Source organism: Sander lucioperca, chromosome 10, assembly GCF_008315115.2.
Source record: "Sander lucioperca isolate FBNREF2018 chromosome 10, SLUC_FBN_1.2, whole genome shotgun sequence".
NCBI lineage: Eukaryota > Metazoa > Chordata > Actinopteri > Perciformes > Percidae > Sander > Sander lucioperca.
In genome coordinates this window covers 23713788-23734758 of record NC_050182.1, presented here as the reverse complement: position 1 = coordinate 23734758, position 20971 = coordinate 23713788, and the positions used below count along the sequence as shown (strand labels likewise).

Genomic DNA, 20971 nt, shown 5'->3' with positions numbered 1-20971 from the left:
AATATTGTCCATTTATTATATTACCGGTATATTATATTATATTATCTGTCTGTCTGTCTGTCTGCCTATCTATCTATCTATCTATCTATCTATCTATCTATCTATCTATCTATCTATCTATCTAGCTATCTATCTATCTGTAGCCTATGTAATGCAACTGCTCTACCATAAAGCCTACTGTTATGATGCCTATAAGGTTGTCCTTTACACTGTCATAGAGGTGTAATTCAATGATGTATATTTTAGCATTAAGGTCTTAGTTACTGACTGCATTATATCCAGAGGTGTTTATAATATTCTACCCCCCTTGTGTATGCTATGTAAATGGGAAGGACACAAACATTTGAAACACTTCTCAATATAATGTAGTCCAGTACAACATCACCTTAAACGATAACCTCAGTAATAAACAATTGGATGTCACATCCCAACAATGTTAGGAATGTTAGACCTTCCTCCACAACAAACACGTAACATTATAAACTTTGTAGAGGTAGAGTTTATGCAGTGTTGTTGTGTTGATTGCATTAAATTGCAGGTGTACCTATTAAGTGGCTACTGAGTGTATACATTAACTATTAAAATTGTGTTTAAGCTGTTTGAGATAGTTTGAAACTGTTGATTTCCATTTACCTTGGTCTCTTTGCATTGCCTAAGGAATCAGTTGCCAGCTGTCTCAGCAAAGTCTGTAACCAGGCCTGATATCCTTACATAATATTCTACTGCTTATTTGTGCACTGAATGTCTGATTTATAGAGGGTACAGTGTTTAGCAGACAGAGAACACACCACACAAAACACATGATTACAAGTCTAAAAAACACATTATAGGTTTATGTTGTGATTTTAAAAGTAGTTGCCCATACAGTATATTAACTGTCCGTGATGACATGTTAACCATCACCATTAATGTTCACCTAAAAAAAATAAAAACATGTTATAGTCAACTCATCACTAATGTATTTCAACAGTTGCTCTTCTACATGATTGATGGCTGTACTGGAATAATGCCTGAAGTAGCTGCTGCACACCAACATGTGTTATGTATTTAGATATCACAGTAATAATGTGCACAATTGCAATGGAGACTCAGTGGTACAACTATGATTGCTTCTATTAGTAACATACATTTAGTTGAGTAAAATATACATTAAGTTGAAGTAATTTTAACAAAAAATAATATCAAGCATTTTAGACTAGACTATTTCATATAAATAAGGTCATCCAGCGGCAGAGATTAGCTCATACTGTAATCCTCTGTTAAAACTCTAATCTGATTATATCATAGACATGGAGGGTTTTGGATTTGCTCCTATCGGATGGGATCTGGCATCAGTCATCAGGGGCCTGGCTCACATATATCCTATCACTCTGACCAGACGTCAAGCATTGAGCCCAGATTCTTTGCCACAGGTGTGAGGGTTCCTGGAGCAAAGATGTTTTCCTCCTCCTTTTTGTCCAGGTCTTTGAGTCGAGGACGAGGAATGTTAGTTCCCAAAGCCTCTCCGAGGGTTGCATTCTCATTCAATGCTTAGCCTACACAAAGGCTACACAGGTCTTAAAAGAAAAAATGCACCAGATCCCAGTTTAACATGACTCCTGGCCTACTGAGCTTAAAACTCTGATTTGATAGTTTGACAGACAAAAAAGTTCATTAATTAATTATCAAGATCATGTAATAGCTATGATAAAAAAAAAAAATTAAGAAAAAACAGAACAGCTACTAATGGAGTCTTGTGGTGAGACAAAGGACTTGAGCTGGCTGACCCCATCTTGTCCCTGGCTTGAAACTGAAATGTCTGCCATCTAGCTCTGCAGAGAGTGTTACAGTCAAAAGAGTAATTTAAAACTGCTGATTGGTTGTTCACCTCTGAAAAAGCAAGAAACAAGAAAACTGTAATATATGTCACTGGGTGTTTCTGGACACTAGCTGGTAAAATCGAAATCTGGTCAATCTCTGTTATTTTATTTCCACACCCTGATCTGCCGAAGCGTCCCTCCTTACTCCGGCTGTGGGTCAGGCTTCTCAGCCAATCCCCGTTCGCAGCAGCTGGGTCTGGGGCTAGCCACGCCCGCTCCCCGGCCCCAGCCTCGTTCTGGAAACGCTCCAACGATATAAATCCATTGTCCGGCACTTTCACATTAGTCTAGGGTCGGCTCCTCGCCCGCGAGTACGCGTCTGCTCGTCGTTGTAAAACTTTAGAAACCACTATGAGGGAAATCGTGCACATCCAAGCCGGCCAGTGCGGCAACCAGATTGGTGCCAAGGTAAGAAAATTATTGAGAAATAGCCTATAGTTATTGTGATTGATTTATTCCTTTACAAAATTACGTTTCCTCTTACTAATGAAAACGCCACAGGCTCATTATGCAGGACATAGGCTACTCATTAAGTCTTTATGTAGGCTATGGCTGATTGTTTGATTATGTATGAAGACAAAGGACTCCTTTTGTCTCATTATGCACAAATAAATAAAAACATTTATTCTATATGTAGGCCTACATATTATAGCCTACTTTTGTGTATTTAAACACATCATAATCATTAAATATTACTCTTAAATGTTGATCAATAACTGTTGATATTAATCTGATCTGTTCCTTTCTGTCTGCATCTTGTGCACTGCGGTAGCCTGACTAGGTGGGTGTGGAGCAGCGGACCGTGCTTACTCGCATTGAAATAACGGTATAACGGGGCTCTTGTGTCTCGACGGTTTTGTTCACACAACACCGGGCGTGTCTGCGTCTCAACAGTTGAGGATTCAATTGACCTCAAGATATTGTCTGGGGGGGAAAAGAAGACGAAAAAAAAACAAAACAAACCCAGTCCATTCTTCACTTGTCAGAGCTCCTCAGTCAGTGTAGCCTACTCTGCACTGGTTTCTTTGTCTTGCACAGGCAGATATGGCTGTTTTTTCAGACAATGAGTGGGAGCTGGGATGGGAGGCCTGGTTAATTTTTCCTTCAAATGACTAATGGATCAATAGCCCATATTGATTAGATTTGATTCCTGCGGGCTGCATACTGATATTTCAGCTGGTGAGAACGCAGGGGGGCCCTGGAAAGGGTGTGGCATGGATAATTGGTGAAGAAAGAATTGCTCCTTTTAAAAAAAACTGTTAAAGGGCATTTTCTGAAAGACATCATAATTGCTTTTAGAAATGAAATACTCTCACTCTTGCATATCATTGTAATGCATTTGACACTGTAGTCTACTTAATGGGGCTCTGCAGTCTGCCTCACAATACATCACCCACCCAGTCCTACAGTAACAATTGCAGTCTGCTACAGTATGTCTTCTTGGCCCATTATTATCCCTGTCTTATTTTGTTTTACAACTGATCATTTGCTACAGACAGCATACGTTTAAGTGGGATCTCTCAAACACACAGGAATCTTGCACTGGTATTCAAATATACTTCGTAGACCACATTAACAATGACCCATATATTACAGGATACATAATTATCGTAGTGGTGCTCTGCTGACAGAGATTTTAATGTCCAGTAAAGCAGGGCCTGTCTTTGTAATCAATAGTCTTTCCTCTCCTAACCAAATTAGGGGTAGGGTGGGGGAGGAATGGAGGAAACAGCTGATGCACAGTGGGTGAAGTCATTGGGTTCTCAATTGACTTGATATGCAATTGCTGGCAATACCTTGGACTAGCTATAGAACTATATAAAATAAAGACAACATATTACCATTTTATACAGTATACTTGTATTACATTTGTATAGCAGTTGAACAAAAAGAGTGCAAACTGCAGCAAATAATGTGTACATATAGGCTTTTGCAATTGGAGTTGATGCAGTACATTTATATCAATCTCCCCTTTTAAAGCATGGAGTTTAATTTGTGTCTTTGTGTTGCCCAATACGGTGTTAAAATCACCACTGGCAGTGAGTATCCCCATTTGTTTCCATTCCTCCAGGACTCATTGACTCAGATGTCCAGTGGATATGATTGACAGAATTGCTGAAGAGCTACATTGTACTGAATTAGGTCAGGGTGTGGCATTGCTTTCCTGCTTATTGTCCTCATTCTTTCACTTTGATTTTTTTCTGTCTTTACTTATAGCCACCGTGTCACTGTCAAATATCTCTTTTGGTTGTTCTTTTTCAACCCTTTGTTCTCTTTATCCTGCTGTTATCTGCCTCATATTAAGGTCACTTGGTCATTTTTGTTTCATATGGTCTTATTTAAATGTCATGATACTTAGACCACAGCTGACTGCTAATCTCTTAAGTACTGAGCAGCAATACTGCCCGCTTATCCAGATTACTCTAAATCCTCCTATTGCTGCTGTTAGCAGAAAATCACAGGCTATATTACAAAAAAGCCTTAGTTGGAAGATATCACAAAAAATATGTGCACGCAAATGGCTGCCTGCATATGCAACAGTCACACCCGCTTATGGGATGTAATGCATAGCATACACACTGTGAGTGTATAGAGGGACAATATATGAATACAGATCTGAAGACAATCTCTGTGTGTCTTCACTAGTGTGACCAGGGGCATAGCACAAAATTCTGGGCCCTGTAGAAAGGCACTCTCTATGGCCCCTTTCCCACATCCACAGCTATTCATTCTAGCATCTTTTTGGGCCCTGGAGTTTATTTTCAGTGTTGCCTTGGAGCGATCTGTAGCCCCTTTGTGCTCCCTCTTTTGCATTTTACATAACAGAACTGCATTCTGCTAAGTCATCAGTCGATGAAGAAATATTAACAGATGCATTGTAATGAATGGGTTAATATATGGCTTGGTGAAAGGGAAAATCTAGTCATTTTCATCAGAATCCAAAAATGCAAATCCACTGCTGTTTTACTTGTTTAAAGTCCCGAGTCCCATAAACCACATTGCTAATGGATACATGTGTACTTTCTTTGCAAGTAACTGTCATGCGATCCCTTCCATTTTGTGTCTGCAGTTCTGGGAAGTCATCAGCGATGAGCACGGCATCGATCCAACAGGGACTTACCATGGAGACAGTGACCTGCAGCTGGACAGGATCAGTGTCTATTACAATGAGGCTACAGGTCAGTTACCTTCCTAACATCTTTTTTTGTATATAAATGAAGGGTATATCATATGAACTCATGTTCAGCTTTGCCATTTTATTCTGAAGTACAACTTAAGACATGTCATTACCATCGCATGTCTTTCTCACATCATATATCCTGTGTAACATCCAAGACTGTGGTTTTACTGCATTATTGAATTGGTATGTTTTCTCGCTCCCTGTCGTTTCTCTTTCTTGCGAAGGAGGTAAATATGTGCCTCGAGCCATTCTGGTGGACTTGGAGCCTGGCACTATGGACTCTGTGAGGTCTGGACCCTTTGGGCAGATCTTCAGACCTGACAATTTTGTGTTCGGTGGGTGGAATAAAGCCATAGTCTCATGACACTGAATGACTAAAGCCTTTTATAAGCAGGGGGAAAGAATGGCTCACCTGTGTGTCACTCCTTCCCCGCCAGGTCAGAGTGGTGCTGGAAACAACTGGGCCAAGGGTCACTACACAGAGGGAGCTGAGTTGGTGGACTCAGTCCTGGATGTGGTTCGCAAAGAGTCAGAGAGCTGTGACTGCCTGCAGGGCTTCCAGCTCACCCACTCTCTTGGTGGCGGAACTGGATCCGGTATGGGAACCCTGCTCATCAGCAAGATCCGTGAGGAGTACCCCGACCGTATCATGAACACTTTCAGTGTGGTGCCCTCCCCCAAGGTAACTTACCCTTGTAAAAAAGCATACACATTTTTTGTTGTTTCATTTTAGGTTCTCTTGCCTTAGGTTTTCTCTTCTAAGATCATGAGAGTGAAGAAAGATTCTGTGTGTTTTCTGTCCTCAGGTGTCAGACACAGTGGTTGAGCCTTACAATGCAACCCTCTCAGTCCACCAGCTTGTAGAGAACACAGATGAAACCTACTGTATTGACAATGAGGCCCTGTATGACATCTGCTTCCGCACTCTCAAACTGACCACACCCACCTACGGAGACCTTAACCACCTTGTGTCCGCCACCATGAGTGGGGTCACCACCTGCCTGCGCTTCCCTGGTCAGCTCAATGCTGATCTACGCAAACTGGCTGTCAACATGGTGCCTTTCCCCCGTTTGCACTTCTTCATGCCTGGCTTCGCCCCACTGACCAGCAGAGGCAGCCAGCAGTACAGAGCCCTCACAGTTCCCGAGCTGACCCAGCAAGTGTTTGATGCCAAGAATATGATGGCTGCATGCGACCCACGTCACGGCCGCTATCTGACCGTCGCCGCCGTGTTCCGTGGGCGCATGTCCATGAAGGAAGTTGATGAGCAGATGCTCAACGTCCAGAACAAGAACAGCAGTTACTTTGTCGAATGGATCCCCAACAATGTGAAGACCGCCGTCTGCGACATTCCACCCCGTGGCCTCAAGATGGCTGTCACTTTCATTGGCAACAGCACAGCCATCCAGGAGCTGTTCAAGCGCATCTCAGAGCAGTTCACAGCCATGTTCCGCCGTAAGGCCTTCTTGCATTGGTACACAGGTGAAGGTATGGATGAGATGGAGTTCACTGAAGCAGAGAGCAACATGAATGATCTGGTGTCTGAGTACCAGCAGTACCAGGATGCCACTGCTGAAGAAGAGGGTGAATTTGAGGAGGAGGCTGAAGATGATGCTTAAAGATAAAGATGTGAAGGTCAAGACATCAATGCCAAAACGAAAACGAATCAGAAAGGACAACCACAAAGGTGACCAAGGAAAAAGCTTACTGTCTGAAGCATTGCTAGAATTACATTTTAGCATACATTAGATATCTCTTGTGAGTTACTGCAAATAAAATTGAAATTTGAAAACGTGTGTGCCTTTAATTATTGCTAGGATATAAATTATTTGTCTGATAAAACGTACAACTCAGCCATCAAATTTCAATCACATTTCAAAACAGTGTAAGTATAAAGGATTGGATCATATCAAGGGGGATTTCTAGAGATGGATGAATGTTAATTCTGTTGAGGTCAGCAGTTTCTGTAGTAGAGGATACTAATGCATTAATGTGCTCTTTCCTGCAGCGAATGATTCAATTTTGTTATGTATTGATTTAAGTAGGTTTAATGTCTTTTCCATGAGCCTTAAGCTATGAAACAGTTAAGTACCCAGGGCTTGTCAGTGCAGACAGGCACTAGATTAAATATGGTTGGAGTATTTCATGAGGTATAATATATGTGTTTCTTCTCCGCAAGCATGATGGTTAAGGGCACATGAGTGACCAATTGGCAACATGATAGAGTCAGACCAAATTGTTTCTCTGTGCCAAGCCACATTCCCACAAATGTGAGTCAAACGTAAGAACATATGTTCATTGCACCCTGGCAGCATTTATATTATCTTGGAATACAACATCAAAAGAACAGTTACACATATTAACACCAACAAACTATGTTACTTAATTTGGAATGCTTCAATATCTTTGAGGCTCAACAAGTAAAAAACTATTTTATGCATTCATAGTATCTTGTAAGGTTTTGCATTAAAATTATTGTGGAGAGCATGTAGGTGAATATGCAGGCGCACCAAACAATATAGTAAGTAGTTGTGTTACTTTATTATTATGTCATATAAACACAAGACTCTAAACTGTTGCTGGTGCTGAAGACATGGCTGGCATAACCTGCAACAGGGCCCCAGGACTAAAATGAGCTGCTGTGCCCATATTCCTCCTGCAACACAGGTCCCAAGGTTGCTGTGTGGTAAAGTATGCAAAATATAAGCACAAAACGGAAATGATAATGGTCTTGAAATACCTTTTAACACAGGAACCCTCTTCAAGACAAGTGCTAAAGGTTTAGGTAAAAAGAGGCACTCACCTCAAGGCCCTTATCACAGGTTATGTTACAAATGTTAAATATTGAAAAAAAAAAAAACATTTGTTTGGGGCCCCTTGAGTTCTGGGGAGCCAGGTCAGTTGTCGAGCCTTGCGCCAAAAAATGTGAAAATAAAAAATGAAGCAGATCTGTAGAATGGAATCCCATGTTCTTATATTACATCCATGCTTGAAACCCCTGGTTATGTTACATTGTTTTAAGCCTAAATTATTGTTACTATTTTATTTATCTATAGTACATTTCTAATTAGCTAACAACTGTCTAACTCATGACGACAGATGGACCAGTTTAGACTGGATGATACGGTATTTACGGTATCACGCTAACTTTGTGATTAAGGTACCTTTAAGATACGTGTGTGCGGCTTGTGGTTGTGCGGGGAATGTTGGTCCAATCAGAGGCTTTTAAAGTAGGACTGATGTTTAAATATCCAATGGAAACAGAGCCCATTATGAATGATTGGTATATTGGCCAATCGCTTTCAGTGGGAACGCCTCTTGTGGGCGTAGTCGATTCTTCCAGGATGTGCACGTTTTTCCGTTTATCTTACCCCCCCACACTGAGCAAAGCGTGTGAAGGTAAGAATCAAAGTAAATATTTTTTTCCAGATTATGTTAAGACAAACTCGTATTGCACCCACATTGCAAATTTACATATGAGCTAACGTTTTACGGTCATGCCACTTGTTTAATCATGTACACTTCCTTCATAATTTTCAAGGTAACGTTAACTGCTCTGATAGTTAACGCTAACGTTAATTGGGATTATTTTCTTGAGAAGTAGTAGCAAATGTTTAAATTGAGAATATTATTTGCTACTTATTGACAATAATGGCGACATTATACAGTGACAGTAGCTACTTGAAATTGTAATGTTGACGTTTGAATTCACGTTAACGTTACCCAAACTGGCGGGTAACGTATTTTCGGTAGTTTTGTTTTTATGCTGACCGGAAGTGGGGTTGCTATGACGTGATTTTGATGAGATGTTCATACACGTTTAGAAAGTTGTATCCGCGTTGCTTTACGCTGTTAGCTAGCAATAATACAACAAAAAGTATAGCTGAAGAGATCATCAATAAGCTCTTTAGGCTAACCCTAGCCGCACGGAGTTGCCTAGTATCTAACGTTGACGCTAGTTAGTTCATGCATATCAGGCTATGTTCTCAAGGCCAGTTAAAGGTACCGTTGGGGGAATTATTAATCGTTAAAATTAAAGTCTTAATAGCCATTTATATCTGTGTTTACGTGTAACAGTCGCCCTGTCTTACCCTGTGTGAGAAATGGATGCTACTCAGATGATCTGTGACTCAATCTTGGAGTCAGATGAGGAAGAAAATGAAGAGGAGAATAAAAATAAGAGGGGACCACCATTGGCTAAACTGTGCATCTTAAAAAATGAGCACATCCCTGAGACAGGTGAGTGGCTTATTGTTGCGGTTATTACACCTATGGTTTGTTGATTTATGCACAGTCTGCCTAACTTGCATGAACAGGTCTTGTCTGTGTATTTCTTCTGATGGACATTCTCTGTCACCCAGAGTTACCACTCTTCCTGGGAGATAATGTGCTGGGCCGTGACCCCAACACCTGCACCCTGCCTTTGCCAGCACCCTCGATATCCAAACAGCACGCTACGATCTGCGTCTCTGTCTACAGGAGAAGAGGTTGTCACAGTGAAGTGGACGTAGAGGCTTTGGTTTGGGACCTAGGGAGCATGAATGGGACCCACAAGGGCCGCTTAAAGCTGACTCCTAATGTACGCTATGCCCTCAGTGAACGTGACAGTTTGGTGGTGGCAGACATCCCATGTCAGTATGTGAGCTGCGCTGTAGACACACTCCCTTCTCAAGGGGACATGAGGACTCCTGTAAGCAGAAATTCAGGGGTTAAGGCCCCGTTGCCAGATGCCTCAGGAGAAAAGGGAGGTGACACAATCACAGGCAGCAAGAAATGTGTCAACGGTGGTACAAAAACTAGGGTGTCTTCACCTGATCAGGAGGACACAAGGAAGAATCCTATCAGAACCAGTTGCCTGTCCTTTGAGCAAACTCCAACCCAGCCACAGGGGACCCTGGTCCCAGAATCTGGCTCAGACTCAGACGGAGAAAGAGGAGACAGGAGGCGCAAGGCTTTGGGTATGTAAATAATGTAAATATTTATAGAAATTAAGCCCTTTTTTTATCTGATGTTTTACCTCTTCGTTATCTTTTACAGTGTCTGATTCTGACTCCTTTAAATCAAGTCCCACGTGTTCAACATTCCTGAGTCCCCCAAACAAAATTGTCCCTGAAAGGTATATTAGCAACATCTTACATTAGGGTTTTTTACACAAGTATAACACAGACTAATCCCTTCAAGTATGTTCTTCTATACAGTTTATTCCTTCTTTCACTTCTGAATTATAATGCTTTTGACGTTTTCTTTTTACTGTTTTACAGTGAGGATGAAAGTCCCATCACACCGTCCTCCTCCACTAAAAATAGGCCTTACAGACATGTCAGCTTTAGCAAGGAGGAGACAGACTTAGATGTGGGGCGACAGCAGCCGATGAAAAAAAAGGCACTTGCGGTTGTGGATGACAGTGAAGAGGAGGAAGAAAGGGAAGAAGAAAGAGCAGCGCTCAGAGGGAGAAAGTCTGAGGAAAGTGGACAGCATGTGCCAGTGAAACAGGAAAGCAATGTCAGTCTTACAGGAGAAGATGAATTGCCTGTATCCACACCATCAATCGTCACAGATGTGATCCCTGAATTTCACATGGACAGTGACACTGATATAGAGGGAGAGGAGGAAGGAGTGGCCTCTGCGGGTCCTGTGACCATGAATACAAACCAACAAGCTGATCAGCCACCAGACACAGCCCAGCTTCACATGGACAGTGATACAGATGTCGATGAAGATGATTACGCCTCAGACCAAGTTCCCAAATCTGTGCCTTCCTTTGCTGACCACACCAACCCTCCTCATGTCATTTCAGTTATTCGGCCAGAGGGCATCACTATGGACAGTGACACTGATGTGGATGATGACGATGCTCCTGTGTCAGACGCTGCTACAAAAGCAAAACCCACGTCAATTCAGAGCACACACACAGCTGACTCTGCTCCTTCAACGCAGCTGAAAGATTTCCATTTAGACAGTGACACAGATGTTGACGAGGAAGAAGAAAAGAAACGTGGAACAAATAATACATGCTCTAAAATAGATGAAATTCCCACTAGATTAGATATCACGCCACTTGGGCCTGAATCCACCCCTCCTGCGCCTCACAGCCTGCATCCAGACAGTGACACAGATGATGAAGCTATTCCTGCCCCTGCCATCAGTGAACCCTCGATGGTGTCTGCTGTCACAGAATCATGCACCGCTGCAGACGCAAGAGCTGATTTGGGTATTTTGTCTGACAGCGACACAGATGTGGAAGACGGCTCTCCTCTGGTCATACCTGTTGCTGTCCCAACCTTGTCAGTGGGTCCTGGTACCACATCAGAAGCTCTTCAGTCAGAGTCGGAAGCAGACACAGATGTTAATCCAGACGACCTCAGAGTGGACAGTGACACAGATGTGGAAGATGAGAAGGTGGATTTTGGAGAGGCCTGTGAGGGCCAGATTCCTAGCTTGCCCAGAGAAAATACACCTAGGTTTCTGGTTCCTCTTAAGCAGAACTGCTCCACTCCTATACAGGTGTCAGGTAAACAGTCAATCAGTCTTCAAATGAGAACCTAAAGCTGAAGCTAAAGATGATCTTTTATTATTGTTTCAGCTGCCGATCAATTTCTCGATTTATTGTTTAGATTCTCCAAATAATCAATGAAAGGAACGTAGATTTTATTCTATATATAATATAGATAACGCACATAAGTGTGTTTAAATTACCTTTTAATTTAGTTATTTTCTCTTTTGGGATGGTTTCAGAAGGAGAAGTGGAAGACATGGAGACTCAGGCTTTCCTGAGCCCCTCCACAAGTCCATTTAGACGTGAGTAAATAGCTTTTGATAGTAATGCTTAGTCAAATTACACATAACGTTGTGCCTGTTTCTAAGACATTGGGTATAGCAGATGGAAAATATATTAAGACCTTGCACAATCTTTATTTTGTCTATCCCCAATCTCCCAGGTGCGGTAGCCCCTGCTATAAGACCTATACCATTGTCTACTGTCTCAGACAGCCAGGAGGATGAGGAATTTGTCGTGGCTGAGACGCAGTCCTTCGTTCTTCAGACCAGAGACTGCCAGGCCAACCCTCCAAAGGACCACACCATGGACCCCACCCAAGCTTTCGGCCTTGACTCTTCTGAGGATGAACAAGACAAACAGTCCAGCAGAAGAGGGTCTTTCCAGCTGGGATCGTCTGACAGCAACCACCTGCAGGCTCAGGGTCAGGGCCAAGCTCTAGCAATGGAGAGCACCCAAGCTTTTGTCTCTGTAGTGGGGGGTGTGAATCTGGAAGATACCCAAGAATATGGAGCCATCTCAAATGCAGACAGAACCTCCATGCAGAATGATTCAAATCTGGAGGCTACGCAGGCCTATGGAGAGAATGAGGAACCTGCCCGATGTTCAGTCATGTCTGCTAAAGAAGGTCAGTTAGATTTGGCCCTAGAAGCAACACAGGCATATCTTTTAGAGCCCTCCACTGATTCAGAGGATGAAACCGATGAAGATGAAAGAAAAAACACTGCTACTGCTGAGACTCAGGCTTTCGACTTTCCTACTTCATCTACTCTCGCCATGGCTGAAACCCGACCAATGTCTGCCTTTGAGGAGGAGGAGAGTTTGGATAAAGTAAATCCTATTTCCTCTATACTAGAAGTTAAGCCCACACCACAGAGTGGAACAGATGAGAGGGAAGAACATGGGGAGGCAGCTCAACCTCAGAAGAGCCACCTCAGTGAAGCTGTGTCTCTAGCTGAAACTCAGCCAGTGCGTATAAGTGACGATGAAGAAAGTGATGATGAGTTGATTCCAGGTCCACGAATAAGAAAAGCAAAGCCATTGCAGTTTGGAGAGGAGCAGACACAAACACTCCCAAACTCTGAGCTCTCTGCTGTTGAAACTCAGCCCATGGGTACATACGACAGTGAGCAAAGCGATGAAGAAGACTCAAGTCCAGGTCCTAGAAAAAGAACAGCAAGGCCACAGCAAATTCAAGAAGAGGAGACACAACCGCTCACTAATTCTGAGTCCTCCACTGTTGAAACTCAGCCCTTGGAAACAAAAACGGGTCTGCAGCCTCAGAGGGGAAAGGGGAGACAATCTGAAGCTGGAACCAGTGGCACCACTATTAGAGGTACACGAGGGACGAGGGCAAGATTAAGAGAAGCAGAGGAGCAGGCAGAGAGTTCTGAACCTCCCAAGAGACGGACAAGAGGGAAGAATAAAGCTTTGCCAACTACCAGAGGAAGGAGAGGAAAAGCAAGGCCTGATGAGGAGGAGAGTGAGGAAGAGGAGGAGGTAGTGCAGGCTAAAGGAGCTGGAGGAAAAAAATCCATGAGGGAACAGAAAGATAATGAGGATAAGGAAGAAAGGCTTCAAACGGGGAGAAACAAGCACACTGAAAAAGCCAACCTAATGAAGGAAGAAGAAGAAAGGAGGAAAGCCAAATTAGAAAGGGAAAGAAAAGAGAAGGAAGAAAAAGAAAGATTGCAGGCTAAAATTGCAGAAAGGTTAATACTTGAGCGGGAGAAAGCAGAAAAAGATAGAATAGACAGTGAAAGAAAGGAACAAGAAGAAAATGAGAGATTAGAGTGTGAAAAGGCAGAGAGAGAAGAGAAGGAGAGGAAAGAGAAAGAGAGGATAGAAAAGGAAAGAAAGGAACAAGAAGAGCAAGAAAGATTGCAGGCTATAATTGCAGAAAGGTTAAGACTTGCACAGGAGGGAGCAGAAAAAGATAGAATAGACGGGGAACGAAAGGAACAAGAAGAAAAGAAAAGAGCTGATAAGGCACAAAAGGAAAAAGAAGAACAATTGGGCAGGGAAAGAAAGGAGAAGGAAGAAAAAGAGAGCTTAGAGCGTGAAAAGGCAAAAAGAGAAGAAAAGGAGAGATTAAAACGTGAAAAGGCAGAGAGAGAAGAAAAGGAGAGATTGGAGAAGGAAAAGGCAGAGAGAGAAGAGAAGGAGAGATTGGAGAGGGAGAAGAAAGAGAGGATAGAAAAAAGAAAGGAACAAGGAGAAAAAGAAAGCTTGCAAATGGCAAAGAGGGAACAAGAAGAGAGACTTGAGAGGGAGAGGAAGGAACAAGAACACCAGGCGAGACTGGAGAGGGAAGAACGAGAAAGAATGGAGAAAGAAAAACAAGAAAAAGAGCAAGAAGAAAACAAGCCCAAAACACCCGCAAGAAGTCGAAGAGCAGCCAGAACAACTGCTGCCCCGTGTACAACCGAGCCGGAACAAGACTCAACCGTATCAGCCAATGATGATGTCCCAGCGAGGAGAACCAGATCTCGCTCTAACTCATCCAACTCTGTCAGCTCAGAGAGGTCTGCTTCAAGTGTGAACACCCAGGGGAGCAGGGGGAGAGGCCGAGGCCGAGGAGCAAAGGGGACCAGTGGGCCACCCCAGGCAGCCGTCGTCAGAAGCAGCAATAGAAGGAGGACGGTGGCTGCAGAGGCAACACGAGTAACAAGTAATGAGGTTTCTCCTCAGGGAGTCCGTTCTAGGTCCAACTCCACCAACTCCCTCAACTCAGAGATTTCCAGCTGCAGCGTGAGCTCTCAGGGCAGAGGAAGAGGAGGCAGGCAGCGTGGAAGAGGGAGGAAAACAGAAGCAGAGCCACACTCCATCCCTCCTGTCAATAGTCAGAGTGAACTGAATTTGGCTCCCAAACCTACAGCCAGAGGCAGGAAGAGCAGGAAAGAAGAGGAATCCTCTAATGAGGTTCCCCATGAGGATGAAAATGAGAAGGCAGACTCTCAGCAGGCTAGTACCACAAGAGGGCGACGGCGAGCCAATGAAAATAGCTCTGAACCTGCTGCTGCAGATGAGCAAGGCCCTTCTAATCAGGAGGAGAGATGTGCCAGTGAAGATTCACCTCTGCCTAAAAGGAATGTCAGAGGCCAAAAAGCGGTCAAGAGCGAGACTGTGGAGGCACCAGTAGCTCCTGCAATCAGTGATGGAGATGAGGCTAAAGACAAAAGAAAAGGAAGAAAAAGAGAGTTGCAGGCAAATAAAGAAGAGGATTCCAGCCGTAGCGCCAAAGTGTTGAAAGGGAAGGAGAAAGCCCAAACACCAGAGGCAGCAGAGGAAGAAGCAAATGGTGAAACAAAAGATGACATTCCAGTCCAAGCTAAAAGAAGAGGTAGAGCATCCAGCGCTCAAGCAAAGAAGAACGCAAAAGATTCTCCCACTGAAGGGCAGGTGAAAGAAGAGCGTGAGAAAATGGAGGAGGAGACTGTTGAGAGGAGAGGCAAAGGTCGGCCATCAATGGTCCAGAAAAAGAAGAAAGAGGAGCAGAGAGAAAGTGGAACATCTGTTGAACGGGATCCACATGTGGAGGCATCAGAGGTGACTGTATCACTTTTAAACATGCATTGGACATTTTAAGGTTTTAGAAGTTGTTGTCTTGATTGAGACAAAAATACATTAGGGCTGAAACATAAATCAGACCAAACGGAAAACTGGGTAGTATATAATTAGTGTCCAGGAACTTCTGTCCTTGAAAAGGAAGGCTTTTACCTTGGCCAAAGCCTTTCCAACCATCATAATGTATTGCAATCAACATCAGGGGCTGTCTACCTCTCTCCAACCCTCTCAGCAACAAGAGTAGTCTGACCTGCTCTGCATCACCATTAATGCACTAATGAATTAAGTGGTTTAGTGCTCACACAGTCACTTCCTACTCTAACGTTTGTGATCTTTGCTTTCTTTACTGCTCTTATTCTCATCATTCTCCTTGTGTGTTTCATGCTTTGTCCTTGTTGGTTTGTCCTTGTCTCCCCTCCCCCCTTCTCTCCCATTTAACAGCCCCAGACTCCAACCAGCAGTGGATCCCGGAAGCGACAGGCTCCTGTGGACTCCTCACCTGTGGCAAAGACCCCTCGCTCCTCCTCTGCGTCCCCGGCAGCTAGTGGTCGATTACGAGCTGCCAGCCAGGACTACAAGGTTTTATATGTCTTTTACACGTGGTCATATTTGTCCAAAATGATGCACTAGAATGTAATTTGGCCGTAATGAGAAACACAGTTTAAGGGTGCGTTCACACCGATGGAGATTAGAGCAATTTAGTCCAACTTTTTTATTAATTTTGGTTTGTTTGGGCAGTTGCTTTTGAGCTTAGGTTGCACCAAATAACGGCTTGGATCTCCTCTAAGCACACTGTTCTGTTATCTATTGGGAGTGAGGATTTAATTTGAGCCAGCTACAGAAAATTCAACCAAAATGTATCAACGTATGATGACATTCATGACCAATGCTGTCCTTTGCTAACTTTACAGGGACCAGAATCAGACTTGTTTTATTGCCCTCTTTTTCCAAATTTTTAAACTCATAGGATGACAGATTACCAGAAATCTGTTCAATCAGCCTCGTGTGAGTTAACATGGCTTTAGACCTCAACAACTCAGTGTGTCTGTCATTCTCTCAGGTGCTGTTCACCGGCGTGGTGGATGAAGTAGGGGAGAGAGTGTTGGCTCGGTTGGGAGGCAGCATGGCTAAAGGTGTGGCAGACATGAACTGTCTGGTGACTGATAAGGTGCGCAGGACTGTCAAGTTCCTGTGTGCCGTGGCTAAAGGAGTTCCCATTGTCACCACACACTGGCTGGAAAAGGTTAGTTGCTATATTAGCAGGTCAAATGGGCCCCAGAGCAGTTTTCTCTCTCTGATAAATGAATGTGGAAGCATATACACAAATAGAACACTTGTATACAGACTCGTATAGACACTCACTGCTCTTGTTGTCTCCCCGTGTTTTTAGAGTGGTAAGGCTGGGAGCTTCCTGTCTCCTAATGATTTCGTTGTGAAGGACCTGGAGCAGGAAAAGAAGTTCAATTTCTGCCTGCAGGAGTCTCTGAGGATTGCCAGCAGTCAGTCTCTCTTACAGGTACTCTTAACTCTGTCATGCCTTTATTTCTGTACTTATATTTTTTTTTTCTGAGGGAGAGGTTGATTGAGTGGCATTGTGGCATTTCCCTTGGCAGATGGCACGGGGTGGTGGATAATATTGACAGTGAGGAATAGTGAGTCATGATGGTAGTCCAGAATCATCCTCAGCCCAAAGATCTTAAATCTGAGTTTTTACCATCAAGCATTGCTTTTAGCTCAGCCTCTTTGTTGTTGAACATGCCCAAATATTTTCATGAGCACAGTATTGATTGTTTACCATTACACTTTGGCTTGTGGGAAGACATTAACACTTACTGTTAATGTACTGTACTGGTTACGTTTTATTGGCACTTCGTGAGGGAAGCATGCAGTAATGGTTTCATTTCTGTTAAATACTCTTCCTACCCTGCATTGTTCAGGTCAGTAGCATAGCTGTAAAGGGATAGTTGGATACCACACACCATGCTGATGCTGGCTAAAAAACGGGGCAGGTGTACACATGTAATACAAAATTCCATTCCTAAGAGCCTTGTATTGATTTCTTGTATAGACGCATGTAGGCCTGTCGCGATAGTCAATAAATCAATTAATCGCACGATAAAAAAAATGAGCTTGATAATTGTTCCGGCCGCGATAATTTCCATTTGCATGCTTGTTTGTTTTCCTTGTCTCTCTCTCTACCAAAGAGACTAGAGGACCACTCTCGGTTCCTTAGCGTAACGAGGAGTGAACCGTCTTGTCAGTCGCATGGTCTTTGTGTGGGCGGGACTCTTGAGAGAGAGAGAGAGAGAGATTGGAGCAGGGTTTCCCGCAGCACTTTGCAGTTAAGGCGCCGTCAAAAAAAAGTATATGAGCGGAGGAGAGAAGGAGAGAGGCTCGGACATACACGCCGCTGTGGACTTGTCAGTCTCGCAAGCGGTTTCAGGAAAGTGGCTGCATGTGTCCGACAATGCACAGAACATTAACCCGTACAAGCCTAGAGCTGTCCGCGGACACGGAGTGCGGAAAGTGTGTCAGAGGCTCCCAGACGGTGAACTGAGACTCCGTTAGCTGCTTGTCGGTCAACGGTTAATGATGGTTATTTCATTTCATTGTGCTTTCTTTTGGAAGGCTGACTGCCAAAAATCGCCACTTACTAGCTAATTAATTAGCCTGAGGTAAACGATAGCCAGCCACCACATCACTTCTGTTCACTGATAAACAGAAGTCGGCCCTCCCCCGCGAAGCTCCGACCTGCAGACAGCAGAGGAGCAGAAAAAAGTAGCTGCACCTTCACCAAAATGAAGACTGAAAAACAGAACTATTTTGATACAAACATTTACTCGCCAAGTGGCAGAAAGCCATATATATAGATATAATGTATTAATTATATATTATTTAAATGTAATATTTAGTGTTTAATAAATAATTGTTAAATGTAGTACAGTCTGTAGTCTATCGCACAAACACTCAACAAATGTTGCAAACATTTGACAGCCAGTACGAATTGCCTGGGAGAACATACGTGTCACAAACGGCAATTCCACAACTGTACAACAGCGTGAAAGACGACATACTAAAGGAGATCAAAGACATATTGTGGATATTTGGAAAAGGTGTACCTGCATTATTATGCCATTATCATTATATTAGATGAAAATGGTCTCAGAACGACAATATTATCGTTTATCGCAATAATTTCTGGGACAATTTATCGTCCAGCAAAATTTGTTATCGTGACAGGCCTAGACGCATGTCGTGTACTGCATCTATTGTCTTCTGTTCTTTTTCTCTTAGGGGTATGAGATCCATGTTACAAAGTCTGTGAAACCAGAGCCAGTTCATATGAAAGACATCATCTCTTGCAGTGGAGCTACCTTTCTTCCTAAGTTGCCCTCTTCTCACAAGGTACCAGACAAACTTTCTCAGTCAGATACAGTAAATTAACGTAACATTCAATATATCTGTTGTTATATATTTTCTGTCACTCTCCTCCCTCTCAGCCTCAGACTGTAGTTATTTCCTGCGAGGAGGACTGGCTGCTGTGTAGCCCGGCTCTCTCTGCATCTCTCCCAGTCGTCACGGCTGAGTTTATTCTCACAGGGATCCTTCAGCAGAAAGTTGACCTTCAGACCCACACACTCTCTGCCCCTAGAAATACTCTACAGCCTGCAGGAGGCAGGGGGAGGAGCAGAAAGAAGACTTAGCACCACCAGGGTATACTGTAAAAACCTGTCGTCTGTGAAAATCTGCCACAGTGGGGGTTATCCATCGCTTATAGATTCCCTTTCAAATTAGAGACCGGTACAAACACTAGTGAGTCAGCTGTTTGTCTGTATGAAAGACTTGAAAAATGTATTGTAACACATTGTGGATGTATTAGCATGGGTGCAGTTTTACAGTGCTAGCTGTCAAATGTAAAAAAAAAAAAAAAAAAAAAAGGTTTTTTTTACATGTACAGCATCCTGTTTTGCAAGAGAGCGATGGAAGAAACTACATTTAAGAAGCTGACCAAAGGGCTGAAGTGTCTTCAAGTTTTCAAAAACCTACTCTCAGTACAGTCTTTTTTTGTTGCAATTTTACCTTTTGCCTTGTACATGTAAAAATGCAGTTTTTAAAGTTGCAAAAGCTAAAAGCGATGTTGCTGCTAATCAGGGTGGGGAAGAATTACCCATCAACCTTCCTTGTCCTGTCCTCATCTCATTCTCCCCTGTGCACCACCCCTCTCTTTCTACAATGATAACAAGCAGAGCAGGAATTTACACTGCTAAATAGGCGCTACTCTCTAATGTGCTAGGTGCTTTGGCTAAATCAGCCAGTTTGGCAGGAAACCAGATGTGAAGTGGGAGTTGTGTATTTCATGTTTGGGTGGTTGAATAGTGGAACCGACAAGGGTCTGATTTGAAATACATCAGCTGCGATGGTCAGTGGAAAGAGCTTGTATCCTGTCCTAATAAGAAGTGCATAGTGCCTTTTTTTACCGAGGTAATCACAAACCCACGAGTGTTTCTTGTTCCTCTGTCTCCATTAACCACCACCACCTACTCCATTAAGGCTTCATCCAATCCTTTTACTTCCAGGAGTAAGGCCTGATATAAAGGCACCTGAATGCTGATGCTGCTTTTACATCAATATCTTATGGTCATACATTTATTTGTTTGTCTATACATGCTGTTAAAAAAGACCAGTGTACAGAACTCACATTTGGTTTCTCTCCTGATCCACAGTACATCTTTCAACTAGCTGTATTGTTTGGTGTTTTAAAGATGACTCATTAGCTTGTAACCAAGTTTGATTTTAGAACTGTCTAATAGCTAATATCTCAACACCAAGTTTGTGTTAGTATCAAATCATGAAATCTGTCAGTTACCAATGAAAACATTAAATCTTTTCTATTATGCTTAACTATGTGTATTTATTTTTGCAACTTTATACTTATTCTGGATATTTTAGTCCTTTATTATATGCTACTCGTAGCATCTGTATTGTTTAGGTTTTGATGTGTGCTCAGTTGAGGAAAACCACAAGATTTGGCTCAAAGCGTTGCAGACAAACATTAAGGAAGTGGATTGAGATTTTTGTTTGTTTTTTGTTTTGCCAAAATGCTAGTTCCAAGGTCAAGAATGAACCTTCAAGCTCAAAGTAGATTTTACTGATTTCAGGACTTTGGTGTCACGGTCGTAGACCTGGGACTCATCAATGAAGAGACTCAACAATGAAGACCCTTATCTGAGGAGGATCTCTCTTTGACTTTTAACATTGCCAGATTTACTCCTCTGAAGTTCTTTAATTTGAGGATCACTGAGGCTAGAGCTTTTGTTGACACTTTGGGTTGTAGACTAAACAGATGAGCATCTTCTGACACATCTGGATTGTTTGTATTTTAAGATTGGACGGTGAACAAATGTTACATTTGGGGTTGAAATGTGCAGATTTGATTATTCTGGTATCTTATTGGCTAAATATAATCAAAAGGTGATCCAATCGACAGATAATATACTTTTGTTGAAAATTTTGAGAGAAATTATGGATATATATAATGATTAAGACTTATTTTGTGTTTGTTCAATCAGTTCTCTCACATACAGTTGT

The 20971-nt window shown here is 42.8% G+C and overlaps 2 protein-coding genes across 5 annotated transcripts; both read left to right on the top strand.

Annotated features, from left to right (window-relative positions):
- The first annotated feature begins 2056 nt into the window (after positions 1-2056).
- On the top strand, positions 2057-6702 carry tubb5 (tubulin, beta 5). The gene is made up of 5 exons (XM_031299703.2): positions 2057-2267; positions 4930-5038; positions 5265-5375; positions 5478-5722; positions 5847-6702. The coding sequence occupies exons 1-5, from the start codon at positions 2211-2213 to the stop codon at positions 6657-6659; spliced, it is 1335 nt and encodes a 444-aa protein (XP_031155563.1). The 5' UTR covers positions 2057-2210; the 3' UTR covers positions 6660-6702.
- A 1644-nt stretch (positions 6703-8346) lies between these two features.
- Positions 8347-20284, top strand: mdc1 (mediator of DNA damage checkpoint 1). 4 transcript variants are annotated; one of them, XM_036006090.1, is made up of 12 exons: positions 8347-8439; positions 9115-9279; positions 9402-9998; positions 10078-10156; positions 10302-11551; positions 11776-11838; positions 11979-15364; positions 15824-15961; positions 16443-16625; positions 16773-16898; positions 18677-18787; positions 18883-20284. In XM_036006090.1, exons 2-12 carry the CDS (start codon positions 9144-9146, stop codon positions 19084-19086), a joined length of 6273 nt encoding a protein of 2090 aa, XP_035861983.1. In that variant the 5' UTR covers positions 8347-8439; positions 9115-9143; the 3' UTR covers positions 19087-20284. The 4 variants fall into 4 exon arrangements, 3 of the variants coding, with proteins under 3 accessions (XP_035861983.1, XP_031155562.1, XP_035861984.1); XM_031299702.2 differs by having other exon boundaries at positions 8418-8439; positions 9118-9279; XR_004898501.1 differs by lacking the exon at positions 8347-8439 and having other exon boundaries at positions 8721-9279; positions 18883-19296; positions 19441-20284.
- The last annotated feature ends 687 nt before the right edge of the window (positions 20285-20971 follow it).